Source organism: Saccopteryx leptura, chromosome 1 (genome assembly GCF_036850995.1).
Source record: "Saccopteryx leptura isolate mSacLep1 chromosome 1, mSacLep1_pri_phased_curated, whole genome shotgun sequence".
In the NCBI taxonomy this organism is placed as follows: domain Eukaryota; kingdom Metazoa; phylum Chordata; class Mammalia; order Chiroptera; family Emballonuridae; genus Saccopteryx; species Saccopteryx leptura.
The window spans coordinates 256,463,499-256,479,728 of record NC_089503.1 but is presented as its reverse complement, the minus strand read 5'-3'; the positions used below and the strand labels follow the sequence as shown (position 1 = coordinate 256,479,728).

General features: G+C 51.7%; 1 protein-coding gene across 4 annotated transcripts in view; it reads right to left on the bottom strand.

Annotated features, from left to right (window-relative positions):
• The window catches only part of CACNA1A (calcium voltage-gated channel subunit alpha1 A), a 350,805-nt gene that overhangs the window by 20,426 nt on the left and 314,149 nt on the right, over positions 1 to 16,230 (bottom strand). For all 4 annotated transcript variants that reach the window (XM_066347671.1, XM_066347649.1, XM_066347655.1 and 1 more), the window contains 5 exons: positions 12,828 to 12,911; positions 5,141 to 5,257; positions 4,922 to 4,987; positions 4,637 to 4,752; positions 3,164 to 3,314 (listed from right to left, as the gene is read on the bottom strand). In XM_066347671.1, coding sequence (XP_066203768.1) covers positions 3,164 to 3,314; positions 4,637 to 4,752; positions 4,922 to 4,987; positions 5,141 to 5,257; positions 12,828 to 12,911 — 534 coding nt within the window. The remainder of the gene's footprint in view (positions 1 to 3,163; positions 3,315 to 4,636; positions 4,753 to 4,921; positions 4,988 to 5,140; positions 5,258 to 12,827; positions 12,912 to 16,230) is intronic.

The window sequence follows — 16,230 nt, the reverse complement described above, 5'->3', positions numbered from 1 at the left end:
ACACACACACACACACACACACACACACACACACACACACACACACAAAACTGTGAAGCTACTTTTGCTTAACCTTGTATTTCTAGGATGGATAGATGAATTTTCCTGCCCTCATCTGCATCTGGTAGCTCCTTTTCATGTGCTCTAGCTCTTAACACATGAAGAGCTTGCATTGGCTTTGCCTCCAGGCCTTTGCAAATGTTGATCCTTTAATGAATATCATGACTTTTCTCCCTTTGGGTAACAACACCTGAGTGACCACTCCCCCAACCCATAACACTTAGATGCTGTGGTTGGGTGTGGCTGACCCTTATCTCATAGCTCTGCAGGCTTGTGATTGGTTAGGGAGGGGCACATGACCCTCGGTGGCCAATGAGAGCCTTCCCTGGGATTTTACAGGCACTCTAGCAGCCATTTTGCCTCTTCAAGGAGAAAGTATAAGAATAAAGCCAGTGTGGAGAACTGCCAGTGTGGAGAGGATGGGGTTCGCTAGCCTGGATCTAGCCTCATCTGGGCTTTTCAGGTACATAAGTTAGTGAACTGCATATTTTGCTTAAGTCAGTTTCTGTTACTTGCAACCAATTTGATGAATATGCAGTCTAATTCCTGCTCACCATCCCTGTGGGCCACACTCTTTGAAATCTTCCTTCTCTCAGTCTGAATTTCCCCCATCAAAGCACATATTGAATTGTGTTGCTATTGTGTGCTGACTTGTCTGCCCATCACCCCAGCAAACTGAGAGCTGTGTTCCCTCCTTATACTCCCAGTGTGTAGCATAAGGTCTGGCACATAGTAGGTATTAAACAAATGTTTAGATGTAAACATAGTAGGTGATAAATGAATGACCTGTAGTTTCTAGATGTCCCTAACTTCAGTGAGTCTATTTTTTTAAATGTGGGTAGGTGACCTTTATTTCTTTAAAAGTTTTTTAAAATTTATTCATTTTAGAAAGGAGGGAAGGAGAGAGAGAGAGAGAAATAACTATCTGTTTCTGTATGTCACTTGACCAGGGACTGAACGGGCCATCTTTGTGTATTGGGATGATACTCTAACCAACTGACACCTGAGCTATCTAGCCAGGGCACAGTGACTCATTTTTAATTCATCATTTCATTATATTGATTGAGCACCTGCTGTGTACCAGTCACTGTAATAGGTACTGGTTACACAGGAGTGAACAAAACAGAAATTCCTGCCCTTGGGTGCTGATGGTCAAGTGTTATAGATATTTTCATGGGTGCCTACCCTTCCCAGATAGGCAGCATTACAAGATCTTGTCCCTATATGCACCCATAGCTGTTTGGACAATGGTGCCCATTGGACCAGGGACTGAACTGGCCCATTCAGGCTCTTCTGGGAAATGGGCAATGGACCCCCTGGGCCAGTGGCTGTGTAACTGAGCTGGCAGGTTTCCCAGTGTGAGGTCACTACTCTGAAGAGACAGGCTGTGTTGGGCTTTTGCTGACAGAGCCTAGTGGTTGAGCTGAGACCTACAAACCACATCCCCCACACTCCCTCAGTAGCTGGCTTCTTATAACCTGTCAATGCTCAGACTTGGGAGGAGAGGGAGAGAAAAGGAGAGTGCTTCTTCCTGTAAGGGTCTATGTTGTGGGTTGAACTGTGTCTTTCCAAAAACACATGCTCAATTCCTAAACCCTGGTACCTGTGAATGAGACCTTATTTGGGAAAAGGGTGTTTGTGCATGTCATCAAATTAAAATGAAATCATTCTAAATTAGCGTGGGCCCTAAACCCAATATCACTACTGTCCTCGTGAGAGGGATCTATGGACACCAGCACATAGGGAGAAGCCATGTGCAGATGAAGGCAGAGACGTGTGACCACATGCCAAGGAATGCCTGGGGCCACGAGAAGCTGGAAAAGACCAGGATCCCCTCTACAGGTTTTGGAGGGAGCATCGCCCTGACAACATCATAATTGAACTTCTGGCTTCCAGAACTGTGGGAGGATAAATTTCTGTTGTGTAAGCCATCAAGTTTGTGATACTTTGTCACAGCAGTCATAGGAAACAGACGCCATCTGCAGCTGTCCAGGGGCAGCAGACAACTTGGGTGCCAGCATTCCCTTGGGAGTGTCAAGGGAAGCTGGGCTGATTGGTGACACCCTCTTTTCCCTTTGATACCCCAGCCCTGGTGATCCTGCAGTCAGTAATCCCTGGTGGTTTCCACATTGCCTGTTTTCTCTTTCAACCCTGTGTAGCCAATTCCCGTATCCGATCCCCTCTGCTTGACATACCTAGCTGGTGTCTGTTCTGACTGCACCATGACTGCAGGGAGAGCAGAGAGCAGAGAGGAGTGCAGTGATGCAGCCCCAGGCGTGTGAGGGAAAGAGAATGCAGGAGGACAGAGCAGGCCACTGCTGTGGTTCCTTATCCATCTACATGTCTGTCTATCTATCTATCTATCTATCTATCTATCTATCTATCTATCTATCATCTAACTATCTATCATCTAACTACATATCATCTCTTTTTCCATCTATCTATCCATCGATTTTTTTTTTGGTTCCTGGTTCTTGGTTTCAATCCCTTGCAGTGTTTCTTACCCTCAGGTCCTATGAGATTCCGCCTTTCTGCAAATGTATCTTTTACTAGTAAAAACTCATTCAATTCCTTGCAAACGCCCAAGCCCCCAGGGAATGTTTATGTGGTTGACCTTTTCTTGCCTCCTGATCATACCCAGGAAGGCTCTTAGCTCTCAGGGAGCAGATGGGAGACTCCTACAGCCCAATTAAATGGGTCCCGGGACCAGTTTGCAGCTCCACCAGGTCCTCCTTCAGGATACCCAGTGGGTCTCAAACGGGGGAGATTCTGCCTCCTTTCCCCAGGCGACTTTAAATGCTTAGACATTTTTGGTTATCACATCTGGAAGGTAGCGGGGCATGTGTTATCGACGCCTGGTGGGTCAAGCCCAGGGATGCTGTGAACAGCCTGCTGTGCGCAGAGCGGCTCCCACCACAGAGTACGACCCTGCCCTGAGTGTCAGCAGGGCTGAGGCTGAGAAACCCCGGCTAACCTGACCCCAGGCTGGCTCAGAAAAGACACGTAGGAAGCAAGTCTGCTACACAGTCACTTTCCTGAGTCACCCACACCCCTGAGAGGGAGCCAGTTCTAGGAGCCCACCCCCACATGTCCACAGACTCACCAGAAATGAGCAGAGGAAGATGAAGGAAACGAAGTAAAAATAAGCAAATTCATTGCCACACTCCGGAGTCAGGATGCCAGAATTTTTATCACATGGTTTCCCACTGAGGCACGAGAGCATGATGTTGTGCCAAGCCTCTCCAGTGGCACTCCTAAGGACAGAGCGGGGGCATCAGGGTCCTGGGTACCCAGCCATGGGCACCAATGCCTCCCAGGGAGGCAGAGCATCGAGGTTTAGTACTTGGGCTCTGGAGATGGTCCAGCATGGGTTTGAGCCCTAGGTAAGTCACCTGTTTCCTCTGGGAGCTCAGGGAGGGGATTCTCATTCTTGGCTATGCATTAAAGCCCATGGCAGGGTTTTTAAAAAAATACAGATGCCCATTCCTCACTATCACAGACCTGGATTCAATCGGTGTGGTGGAGCCTGAGGACAGACTTGCTTCCTTCCAGGTGACTGTCATCTTCTACTACCTTCTCCCTAGGCAACTCTGCTGCAGGGCCACTGGGCCCCTCCGGCTCTCCAACACCCAGCCATGTTTTAGCCTCAGGACCTGTGTACTTGCCGTACACCCCACCTGGACTGCTTTTCCTGGATAATCACACGGCTCCCTCTCTTGCCTATTTCTCTCAAATATCACCCACCCACCCCGGGAGGCCTGACCTACAGCCCTCCATTCCTTTTTTTGTTGTGCCAAAATACACATAACATAAAATTGATCATTTTAAGCATTTTAAAGTGTATAATTCAATGGCATGAAGCACAGTCATAATGCGGTGTGACTGTCACCACGATCCACTTCCAGCATCTTTTCATCTTCCCAGCCTGAGGACTTGTTTCCATTCAGCAGCACCCCGTTCTCCCACCTCCCAGCCCGGCAGTCTCCGTGCCACTGTTTCTCTCTCTGAGTTTGCCCATGTTAGCTCTTTCAATAAGCACAATCATCCATTATTTGTTCTTTTGTACTTTCATTTCCCTCTTAATCTTAAATTTTATCTCCTGCTAGTATCTTCTATAATTTGATTACTGATTATCTCCCCAGGGGAATAGAAGCTTCCAGAGAGCAGAGAATATTGTCTCTGCTTTGTTTCCAGTACCCACAGCCATGCCTAGCACATAGTAGGTATTCAACAAAGCTCCCATGAGTGAAAGAAGAAACTCTAACATGCAGCCAGGATTAAAAATCAAGCCCCAGAGCCTATGAGCCTCAGTTTCCTCATCTGTTGGATGAGGCTGCCAAGGATCCCCACCTCACAGGGTGGGCAGGAGGAGTCCAGGAGACAATGCTTGACAACACCTTTTACATGTGAGTTCCAGGGCCTTCAGCAACTGCCCTAATTAGGGTTCCTGGGCCCCCCATGCCCATCCCAAGCCTCGAGGGCACAGAAGGCTGAGGGCATGCCCTCCCCGACCAGAAGAGAAGGAAAAGGACACCCTCATACCAGAAAAGAAGGACGAAAGCACACCCCCTCTCACCGAAAGAGAAGCATGAGGGCCTGGAAGAAGGTCCGGAAGTTATTGTGCTCAGTGATTTGGAACTCATCCTCATCACTGTCCTCATCCTCCACGTCGATGCCAATGTTGCCAAATACCTGGGGGATTAGAGGGTGATGTCCAAGGAAGACGTGCCCCTCAGTGGCTTCACAGTGCCCATGTCTCAATGCCCATGTCTGCCTCTCTGGGGCTCTGGTGACCCAGCTCTGCCTAAGGGCAGCAGCCTCCTTGGATCGCTCTGGGAACGTGGTGGGGGGAAGCACTCACCTGCATCCCGATGATGGCATAGATGAAGAAAAGCATGGCAATCAGCAGGCAGACGTACGGCAGGGCCTGGCGAGAAGGAAGTGAGACGAGAGCCCTGCAGATAACGTTCTCAGCAAGGCGCACCATACAGGCACGGCTGGCCCCCATTCTCGACTTAGCTAGAGCGGCAGGGAAGGGGGGGCTGCTTTCCTCCCAGCCCTGAGCAGGGCAGCAACTCACCTTGAATGACTGCACAAAGGTCCAGAGAAGAATTCGGATGGTGTAACCCTGACGGAGGAGTTTGATGAGCCGGGCTGCTCGGAAGAGGCGGAGGAAGCTCAGGTTGATGAAGTTATTCTGGGAAAATGGAGAAAGAGGGGTGATCACCCACCCACCCACAGGAGCTTAGAGCCATCACCACTCACAGAGGACCCTACAAGAAGCAAACCAACAGGAAAAAGCAAGCCAGACCCCAAATAAGGAGGGAGAGGAGAGAAAGCACTATTAATGCAATGGTGCAGAGGAAAAAACTTGAAAAAGGAACTAAGTGTGGGGGGGAGAGGGTGGGCAGGAGAAAAAGGCATCAACTCAGAAAGCATAAGCCCTCCCTGCCAGCCCCATCCTCAAAGGGGAAAAGGAAAGAAAAAGGAAGCGAAAGGAAGGGGTTGGGGGGGCAGAGGTGGGCTAGAAATAATAAAAGAACAAGGGAAAGAAAATATATCCGAATCATCCAATCAGGAAAAGAATCGAGATGGTTTTTGTTTCTCCCAACAACCAAATGCACTGAGACGATAGGACACAAGCGGGTCAAGTTGCCGAATCCATCACACGTGTACGATGCACAAACACCAGGGCAGGGTGAGGGGAGCCAGCCGCTCAGGCCTGGTGGACATGTGCGGTTCCGAGGGCATGTTATGCTCTAGGCCAGAAATGCATCTGTCGTGGGACTCACTGGGCACCCTGCCCTGCCCTGTCGAGCTGCCCACCCACTCCTGCCCGCCCTGACCTCACCCCACGGCCAAGAGGACTCGAGCCAATTGGAGAAGTGGAAGAGTATCTTTTCTTACCCCCTTGGCGAGCGGGCATGGGGAGGACGGGAGGGAGCTGGGGCTGTTCGGCTGCAGGGCGAGTCCTCGCTGCCCGCTGAGTCGGAGAAGATGCATTTGGGGCCCTTTTCCCCCCTCTCAGGGATGGCTTCTCAGCTTCTGGGGCTGGGTGGAGTAGCACGGGACCAGGCCTGCGGGAAGCAGGAAGTATGCAGCGCCCGTGGGTGGGTGAGCTGGCCATCAGCCCAGGTCCACCAAGCGGCCGGTGCTGGGGGCGGGGAGGTGGGCTGTCCCTGCCCCCAGTACCTCCCTGGGTGGCCCCTGCCTCTGCTCAAAGACCCCTATCTAGTTACTGCCTTCACCTCCTCCCGCCCAAGCCAGAACCTGGGGCCAGACAGCAGGGGGGTGGGAGAGGTGGGAGGCAGCCAGCCAGAGAAGGTGGGTCAGCCCGGTCATTGTGTAACTGCCCTGGGACTTGCCATCTGGGGTTTCAGGGGAGCACTGGTAAAGAACAAAACACTAAAAGTCACAAATGGACCAAATCTGGTCATCTGGTGGACAAAGTTATTTTGTTGGGCTTGAGCAGTTTTTAAATTAAAAATAGTTGCTGCTGTTTAAAAATCAGATCCCCTCACCTCCCAAATCTGGCTTTCCGGCAAACCTGGACCTGCTTCCGTCCTGGCAAGTCAGCTGGGGCTCAGGTGTGGCTGCTGCCTTGAGGCAGTCCACTCCAGCTTGCCAGAGGCCCCATGTTCTAGAGTGGCATTTGCTCTCCTGGCTTATGGGGCCTTATTGGCCCCCAGAGGCATTTCGAGTTTGAGATCCCTGTCTCAGGCAGATATGGGGACCTCTGCTGTTCAATCACCCAATGGGGTGGAGGCAGAGAGACCTTAACAGGACTCTGCCCTGCAGGACTTGGAGGAGACCTAGACACAAGCAGGGAGCAAGACTTCAGCTGGCTCACCCTCACTCCTAAATGGCACAGGTTGGCCTGACAGTCACAGCACTCCTGTTGGTCTGAAAGTTTGGACAATGAATTACATGGGCATCTTATATGGTGGTTTCTGATGGCTTCCCAGCTACCAGACCTGCTAGCTCTGGCCTGGGAGCCAAATTAGTGATGGGAGCTCAAGGAATTTCTGGGGTAGCAAGATGCCTCTGGATTTGTTGGCAAAGTCTAGGACACTATCTGGGACACATGAGTTGGGTCCTAAGTGTCCAGGATGGTAGAGGAGACTGGGAGATCCTTCTCTGACCGCATTGGGTCAATCCCCATGACCATGTCCCAAGCTCCTGAATAAGCCCTCGGACCTAGCTGGACTAAGCGAGTCACACTCTGTGCTCCACTGACCTGACTCCCAGCCTTGCCTGTCCACCCAGGTCCACCTGGAAACGAGGCTGATGGCCCACATGTCCCCAACTTTCTCCCACCCATCCCCAGAGTACAAGCCATCCCGTCCTGGGGTGGGACACAACATGAGGGCTCGGCTCATCATGCAGAAGCAGGCGGGCCCTGGAAGCAGCCTTGGGCTTGGGGTGGAGCCAGGGGATTCTGCCACCATGCAGGAGAAGCAAGGGGGTCGTGCGGGGAGATGCGTGCAGAGAGCATGCTGCCCTTCTTGGAACAGAGAGGGAGAGGGGAGACACACAGGGAGGTAGGGGTTGAGATGAGAGAGGTTCAGGTAACAGGGCAGGGGAAGGTGCTAGTCTGCCCTCATCCACCCCTCCACCTCTTCTGCACTGAGTCCTTCAAGTGCTCAGAGACTTTCTGGCAACCTCTCTCTTCCTAGCTTCCATCATTCAGTCCACAGGCCCCAAGGAGCAGCTGTCTTCTTCTCCAAACCTGTCCTGCGTGTCCAGGTTCTAGGCTGCCCAGTGGGGCACAGGCCCTGGAAGGCTGACCATGCTATAAGCCAGGGGTTCCCAAACTTTTTACACAGGGGAACAGTTCACTGTTCCTCAGACCGTTGGAGGGCCAGACTATAAAAAATATATGAACAAATCCCTATGCACGCTGCACATATCTTATTTTAAAGTAAAAAACCAAAACGGGAACAAATACAATATTTAAAATAAAGAACAAGTAAATTTAAATCAACAAACTGTTCAGTATTTCAATGGGAACTATGCTCCTCTCACTGACCACCAATGAAAGAGGTGCTCCTTCCGGAAGTGCGGCGGGGGCTGGATAAATGGCTTCAGGGGGTCTCATGCGGCCTGTGGGCTGTAGTTTGGGGACCCCTGTTATAAGCGGTGTGAGTGCTCTGGACATGGGAAACACCCCTGCCAATGGCTCCAGAGAAACCCTGCCATCTGCAGGAAATCCTGCCACCTACAGCCCAGAACTGGCCTCTGCAATCCAGGCCCCATCACTACCTGCTTGCTTGACTTCTTCCAGGGTGTCCTTAGAGGAACCTCCAACACTCATGCTCTTCCCCAACCTGGTCCTCTTCTGGAATTCCCTATCCATCTCTTGGTTCAAGCCAGACTCAAGTCCTTCGTGTACCTCTCTTGACCACAGCCCAGATGTGACCCATCCCTGGGTCCTGGAGAGGCCCCTGCTCAGATGACCAGTCTTCTGCTGGTTTCATCCACATCCTTTGCTGGGGCTCCTGCCAAACTGCTCCAAGCTCTGCAGCCACAGTGACCTTGTCAAATCACACTGCTGGTCGTGCCTCCCCTGCTCTAAATCCTCCCAGGTTCCCACAGCCCTGGGGGCCTGCCCCCCTTCAGCCCTCCTGTCTTCCTCTGCTTTCTGCCCCAGCCATACGTCCTCAGTTGCAGACTCCAACCCCTGCATGCTGTCCTGCCATGGGGCCTTTCCATGTTATAATTTCATCTGGGTTTGAGGGGTGACTTGACCAATGCCTGCCTCCCGCACCTGATTGTAGGTAAGAGAAACTGGTGGTGTTCCCTGCCCAACCCTCCATCTGTGGCACATTAAATGTCTGGTGAATAAGTGCATGTGTACCACCAGCAGGGGAGGCATCCTGGTGCAAAGATGCCATTGGGGTCCTTCAGAGGTGCTCAGGGGAGGGTGGGAAAAAGGCAGGTAGGATTTAACAGAGTGAGAAGTGTGCAAGGAGCTGAATAAGTGAAAAGAGCTGGTGGAGACAGTGTGTGCTGGGGTGTGGGTGTGGGTGTGCAGGGTGGATGGGTGTAGGAGAGGAGAGGGCAGTGTGTGCACGTGTTGTGTGGTGGGCAGAGCAGAGAGAGAGAGGTTCAGACAGACCAGAAAGAGGAGAAGGCATTGTTATATAGGGACTGTGTATGTTTGGGAGGGCACACGTGCGCATGCCAATCAGGGCGTTAGATGAGGCCTTGGCTGGCCAGCCTGTCTGGCAGCAGCCAGACCCCAGCATTAGCTGGTCTGAGTCTCCGCTGCCTGAGAGTCTTTGCCCACTGCCCACTGCTCAGACCTCCTCCATTGGACTTGAAGATCTGTCTCTGGTGATGAAGTCCAAAGAGCTCGAGGGCTTAGAATGGGGTTAGGGATGGGAGGAGCTTTCCTGGGGTCAGGTTCCATGGAGCTGAACAGGCAGCAGGAGTAATCTGAGGGGAGCTGAGGGTTCCATGTGTCAGATGTGTGAGCAATGGGGAAGGAGACCCGGCTAGCCGACTGGTCCTGGCAAACCCATCCTTTTCTCTGCAAAAGATGCAAAGCAGGCCAAACAGAAAACTATGAATCTGAACCCAGTGAAAACAAGGAGAGGGAGAGAGAGAAAGAGAGAGGCTCTGTAGGAACGAGGAAGGAGGGCTGGGGGGAAGAGGGACAGACAGATGGGAGTGAGGGGCTGCGTCAGGCATTCCAAGTCAGAAAGCCCAGGGCAGGACGTGCAGTGCTGATGCGAGGAGACGCGTCACAGTTAATGTAAGGCATTCAGACTTCAGAAAGAGGTAAGACCAACCGGATTCTAGATGCAGATGTTGAAGATGGAGGGGGATTGGGTGGGCGGGGGCAGTTGGGGAGGTGTGTTCAGCATTTTTTAGGTTGATTTGTAACCAGTGCCAAAAAACCAATGGGTTTCGGTTCCCCGGGCGGGGAGTGGGGTGGCGGTGGTGGGTTGGGAGATAGTCATTGGTGTATGAACACACAGACCACGTCATGGATGAACAAATGAATTTCATAGTGCATTTTGATTGGATGAATTTTTCAGACGGCGTTGTGCCAATATACAGTTTAAAGAGCAGGCATGAAAAGAGACAAGACAAGAAACACAGTCATTATCCATCGCACGCAGGGCAAACCCACATCACCCGGCCACTTGGGGGCAGCAGCTGGGGCCCAATGGGTCTCATGCCCTGTCCCCCCAAATACTGCGGACTCGCCCGCCCAAGGGTCTGGTTCCTCCTGTCTCAATCCTAGTGGGCTTACCTGGGAGACAGAAAGGGATGACTGTGGGCTCCTTGCCCAGCAGGGCAGGCCTTCTCCTACTCCAGTTTCGGAATTTACCATTCTTAAAAGGGTCCAAACACCCACCCTCTATCTTTTCCTCCAAATGATTCTAATTCAGAGCTGAAGGGCTGAATTCCAAGTACACCCATGGCAATAATAGCGGTAGCAAAAATAATAACCACTATTTATTTTCCATTTATTTTCTGGTAGGTTTGGTGCCAAGCACTTCACATCGATGGCTCTGACTTGTTAAACATTGCTGTTTTTCTCCTTAGAACGCCAGCCCTATGGGGGCAGGGATTCCTGTGTTTTGATTTGTTCACTGCTCTGTCTCTAGCACCTTTAACACCCAGCACAAAGTAGGCCTCAATGCATGCTTACTGAATGCATGTATGAATGTGAGGCTTGCAAGGATCTGCTGGGGTTAGTTATGAAGATTACTCCTATATACAGGTCGAGAAGAGGTAACACCATTGCCCAAAGTCAGACAAGTTCCCGGGAGGGCTGTTTGACTACTGTAATGGTCCTGACGTCCCTGAGCTGGAGCTCATGCCCTGTCCTCTTGCCCTCCCTGCTCTTGCAGCCAGGAGAATGGGCTGTTGGGTCCAGCCTTGTGGGTCTCTTAATGGCAACCGGAGGTTATAACCAACTTCCTTCACCTGCTTACTGGGGTGGCAGGCCATTCCTTCCAACCTCTTGACCCAGAGAGACATTGATTTAAGGTTGTTTAGAGCTCAGCTAAATAACAAGATATTTTGACTGCCAGTTGAAGCTCAGACCTTTTAATAAGCGAACTTGACTCAAAGGAACCACTCAGCTAAAGCCAGCCCGAAGCTCAGACTTCTTAGAAACTTAGGACAAAGATGAAGTCTAGGCTCTGGCCCTCCGCCAGAGGACAGTGGCCAGACATCCCAAGAGGAAAGTGTCAGGGGTGGGATGCAGGGAAGGGTAACTTCTGGGTCACTGGAACCCAAGGCACAGGGCTGTGGCCAAGACCCTATTTGGGTGAGGGTGTTGGGAGACGAACCAGGGAATGGCCCCTCTTCTGTGTAGCTACTCTGCCCCCCCAGTTTTCCAGGATGGAAAGTCAGCCAATGGATCCCTTTCTGCTGGGACCTCCTATGTGAACACCCCAAGAAACACCAGCGTGCCTAGGGAGTCACCAGGCCTTGGCAGGAACCTCACTTCCCTGAGCACTGAGCCTCAGTTACCTCATGTCTAAAATGCTGCAACACCCTCTTTCCTGGGCACCACCCCAATCAAATCTATTGTTCGCTGTTCTCTGCGTATTCTGAGCATGGCCCTGGATCCTGGGCCTTCTGGCTCCCTTCTGAATGGGCTTGGCCAATGGGAGGTGCTGGCAGGAGACGGGGTGCCAGGCGAGAAAGGCCAGGATATTCCACCCCAGACGCTCTCTTCCTGCTCTGGCCCTCGTCTCTGCTGGGGGCGCTGACCCTCCATGCCCACAACCACCACTAGGGGGCCCCTGTCTGATCCAGTTTAGGTTCCCTCCTCACTTCAGCACCGGGGCAGGTAAGTTTTCAACAGGGGCTGGGTTTTGGATGTCTTCCCTTCTCCTCCATGAGTGGTTTTTGTTTCCGATTTCCTCAGTTGAACCTTCCGAGGGAATTCTCTTATATGCTGAGCGCTAGACCTATACCATGAGCTAATCCACATAAAACGCTTGGCACAGTGCCTGGCAGATAGTGAAAGCCCCATTCTTGTCGGCCATCATTATTTGTATTGCTATTGTTATGAGGTGAATGCCATACCCTTGGCTCTGACACACTCTGCCCTTCTGCTCCCCTCCGAGGATCTACTACCCTGCCCCAACCTCCTGGGGGCCCTCAAGCCTGGGCTCACTGGCAGACAGCCAAGGAGGGGGTTTTGAACAGGAGTTCTGGGGCCCTGAGTTCTCTAGACAAGGCAGAGGATAATGTGGGGCCACCCAGATTGGTCCAGAGACCCCCACACGGGAACCCCCGGGCCTGGGGTTAGAGAAGGATGGATATCCTGGGACCCTCCCACGGCTCTGGGAGTGGTGTCCCTTTGTTGGCCCAAGGGCCACGCTTCCCTCCTGCCCATGAGCCAGAGGTTGTTAGTTTGGGCACAACAAACTTGAAGCTGGTTCCCACTGGGTCCCTAAAATAGCGTGGGGTTTGGGGTGGAGCTCAGCCTGGGATCCTCTAAGAGTGTCAGTTCTCTCAGGGTACTCAGCCACACGGTTCCTTCTTAAGTCAGTGCTGCAGGAGAGTTCACGCTGCAGTGCTGGCCCCATGGCCATGGCTACAGGAACCCGTTTTCTTGAGTCACCCTCCTGAGGGGCCACCCTTGCCTCTGGGGGACCTGCTTCTCCCTCTCCACTCACAGCTGGCAAGAGCCAGCTGTGGCTGTTGGAACCTGCTGCTTCTGGATGACCTCTTCCCTGTCTCCCCGACCCCTTCCAGCTAGGAGTTGCCCAGAAAGAAGCTGGTGGGAAACTTACCCCGAACTCAGTCACGAGGATGTCGGTGATGCTGCCCAGAACAGTCACAAAGTCGAAGATGTTCCAGGCATCACGGAAATAATTCTAGAACGAAGACCCACAAGACAGAGATGCCAACACACAGCTCCATGCCTGGCCCCCATGGCCAGGCCAGGGCACAATGCCGATCAGCCCAAGTGCCTAGGACAGTCTTTGTCATTTAAGTAGCAAAATGCTACTGAGTGGGCTGCTCTGAGTTCCCCTTCCCCAGAACCCCAGGCCTACCATTGGGTTTCCTGGCCCCAGAGGGGACCTACAGGCCCCTCTTCAGCTCTGTTTGGGACAAGACTCTTGGAAGCAAGAATTATCACCCATTTTCCCATTTTACACGAGGTGACAAGTTCAGAGAGTGAAGTCACTCACTTGTATGGTAGGTGAGCAGCATGGAAGTGAAGGGTTAGGAATTGATCTCAGGCTGGAACTTCAAGTCCAGAGTCTATGTCCAGGACCCTACTGAATTAGGACTGTGTTTACAGCACACTCCCAAAGAGACTGGCCATTAAGTTCACATCCCAGCTCTACTACCCTCCAGCTGTGCATCTGTGGGCTAGTGACTTAACCTCTCTGGGCCTCCACTTCTTAATATGGGGAAGGGGAATAATAACAAGGGTATAGAGGCCTTCTGGGCACATACCAGGCTGCTTGTTCTGGTTCCCTAGTGGCTAGATGGGACTGTGTATCTAGTTCCAGAGGATGTGCTATAAGTCACTTGCTGGTCAGTGTGGGACTGTCAGAACTCTCTAAACCCTGGCAAGCTGTATCATTCCAGATGGGGGCTGCTCCAAGAGTCTGGGTCCCTGAGTAACTACAGGCAAAGATCCCCCTCTTGCTGAGTGTCAACAAAACCTTGGAGCTGTGCTTCCCAGGATCAGATTCTTTCAGCATGGTCACAAAGTCCCGAGTTGGACTCTGTGGACCTTGGCACCTTCTTCTGGAAGATAGGGGTAAAACAGCAATCACATAAATGAGTCTAAGCAGGTATTTGGTATACAGTAGGTGCTCAATAGGTGTACGTTGCTGTTTTACAATTACTTAAAAATGATTCCGGTTCTGTTGGCACTTTTGGTATTTTAGCAGGTGCTGCTGGGGGCCTGCTCATACCCCCTTATATTTTGACAACACACCTCCGTTACTCTGTCCAGGGGCTTTCTCAGGCTGCATATTTGCTGAGCAATTCACAGCTCCCCTGAGAACAGCCCTTTACTATGGCTGATGGATTCTGGAGGATAACTACCCCAGCTCCCACCCCTGTGAATGGAATGATGCTGCTGTGCTCTCTGCTGCCCCTTGGAGGCCCCCAGCAGAAGTTGCACCCAGTATCCCACAGTAGAAAATGGCTTCAAAATACACTCTGTACTGGATAACTTCGGCCCCTGCCTCTCTCCCCTACCATCTCCCTTACTGTGTGTGGGGTCACCATTCGGATAATTCTTCGCACTCAATCCTTGTCTCAGGTTCTGCTTCTGGGGAAGCCCAAGCGAAGACAACTTCTTAGGTGTGTAGCCACGGCCCTCAAGCCCCTGGACTACAAGGCTCCCTCTAAGGCCTAAATGTCACTTGGGGAACTTGGGGATTCATCTAAAACTGAAGGGGCAGGCTCTATGCAGGCCCTTGTGGGACTGTCAGGAGTGGGGGAGATGGAGCACCAGCCCTTGGCAGAAAATCTCTCCACCATCAGATCGCTTGCCACAGCTGCACTGGGCCAGGCCCGAGAAACTCTTACCCTGTAGATGTGGACACAGGAGCAGAGGCCGAGGGCCCTCTTGCGGCCACACAGCTAGAAACGGGCTGAGGCGGGATTTGTACCCATGCATGGGTACGTGAGAGCCCAAGCTCTTCCCCATACACGCTCTGTGACCTGTCCTATTGGCATTCCCAGGACAGAAATGCTGAATTGTTGCCACGGCCCTGGCTTCAGGATGCTTTCCCTGCCTGACTGGAGCTCAGTGTGGGGCCTGACAGTCTGGGCTGTACCCTGGACTCCCTGGGGGGTGGGGGGAGTGGGATTGATTAAAAATACAGAATCAGGTCTGACCAGGCAGTGGTACCATGGATATAGTGTCAGACTGGGAAGCAGAGGACGCAGGTTCGAAACCCTGAGGTCGCCGCCTTGAGCACAGGCTCATCTGGCTTGAACACGGGCTCATAGACATGACCCCATGGTTGCTGGCTTGAGCCCAAAGGTCGCTGGCTTGAGCCCAAAGGTCGCTGGCTTGAGCAAGGGGTCACTTGCTCTGCTGTAGCCCCCGGTCCAGGAACAAATGAGAAAGTAATCAATGAACAACTAAGGAGCCACAATGAAGAACTGATGCTTCTCATCTCTCTCTCTCCCTGTCTGTCTATCCTTATCTGTCCCTCTCTCTGTCTCTGACTCTCTCTATCAAAATAAAATACAGAATCAGGGGGCCCCCACTTGACCAAGTGGGTCAGACTCTCTGGGGGTGGGTCTGGAGCATGATTCGATTTAAAAACTCTCCCCAAGCACTTCCGATAGCTAGCAGAACATTGAAGAGACATGGGATGAGATTTACTGTAACACTGCCTAGCAGGTATTGAGCACTCCCTGCAGTCAGGCTTCACTCTTGGTCTCCAGACACACATCATGTGCACTTAGGGTTTGCAAGAGCTCTTCTGAGATAGAGGCAGAGGGTGGGCCCTTCTTCTGATGGGGGAGACAGGGATAAAGTGACAGAGCCTAGACACAATTTGAATTGAGATCTTTCTAGAGAGAAAGCTGATGTCCTTTCCCACTTCGGGAAGCCAAGGTGAGACCCAGGCTGAGACCACCAGCTGTAGGTCCTTCTCTTCAGAGAAACAGGCTAATGAATGGGGTGGTCAAGATGGAGGACATCCTGTTTCAAGTGTCAGCTTGGTCACTCACAGGGGACATTCTCGAAGTCACCCCAAGTTACAGTCCATTAAGCTTAGGTTGTCTTCATTTGTGTGTGTGTGTGTGTGTGTGTGCGTGCGCGCGCGCGCGCGCTGTGACCCTCCCTGACCACCTGGGAAGACCTTCAGAGAGTAAGCTTTATAAACGCATAACATAAAATGCCCAGGATTGCAAGGATACCCATTATATTGAAATATGATGGTAAAAAAATTTTAAAATGGTGATCTAATCTGAAGCAACAGTTAGTAAAAACTAAACTTGGAGATTCCTGCAACATCTATAATGCACCAGGAAATACCTGATTTTTATCTGTGACACTGATTGTATTGTTAATACTGCAAGAGTTTGTGGTCTGCCTTTGAGATGGAAGGAAATGCTGAAGTCTAGTTAGCAGCCGGCAAAAAATAAAGGTGTAATTTTTTTCACATGTAATTTCACAGACCCTCCTCCCCTCACCCTAGATCCCTTTGGGGG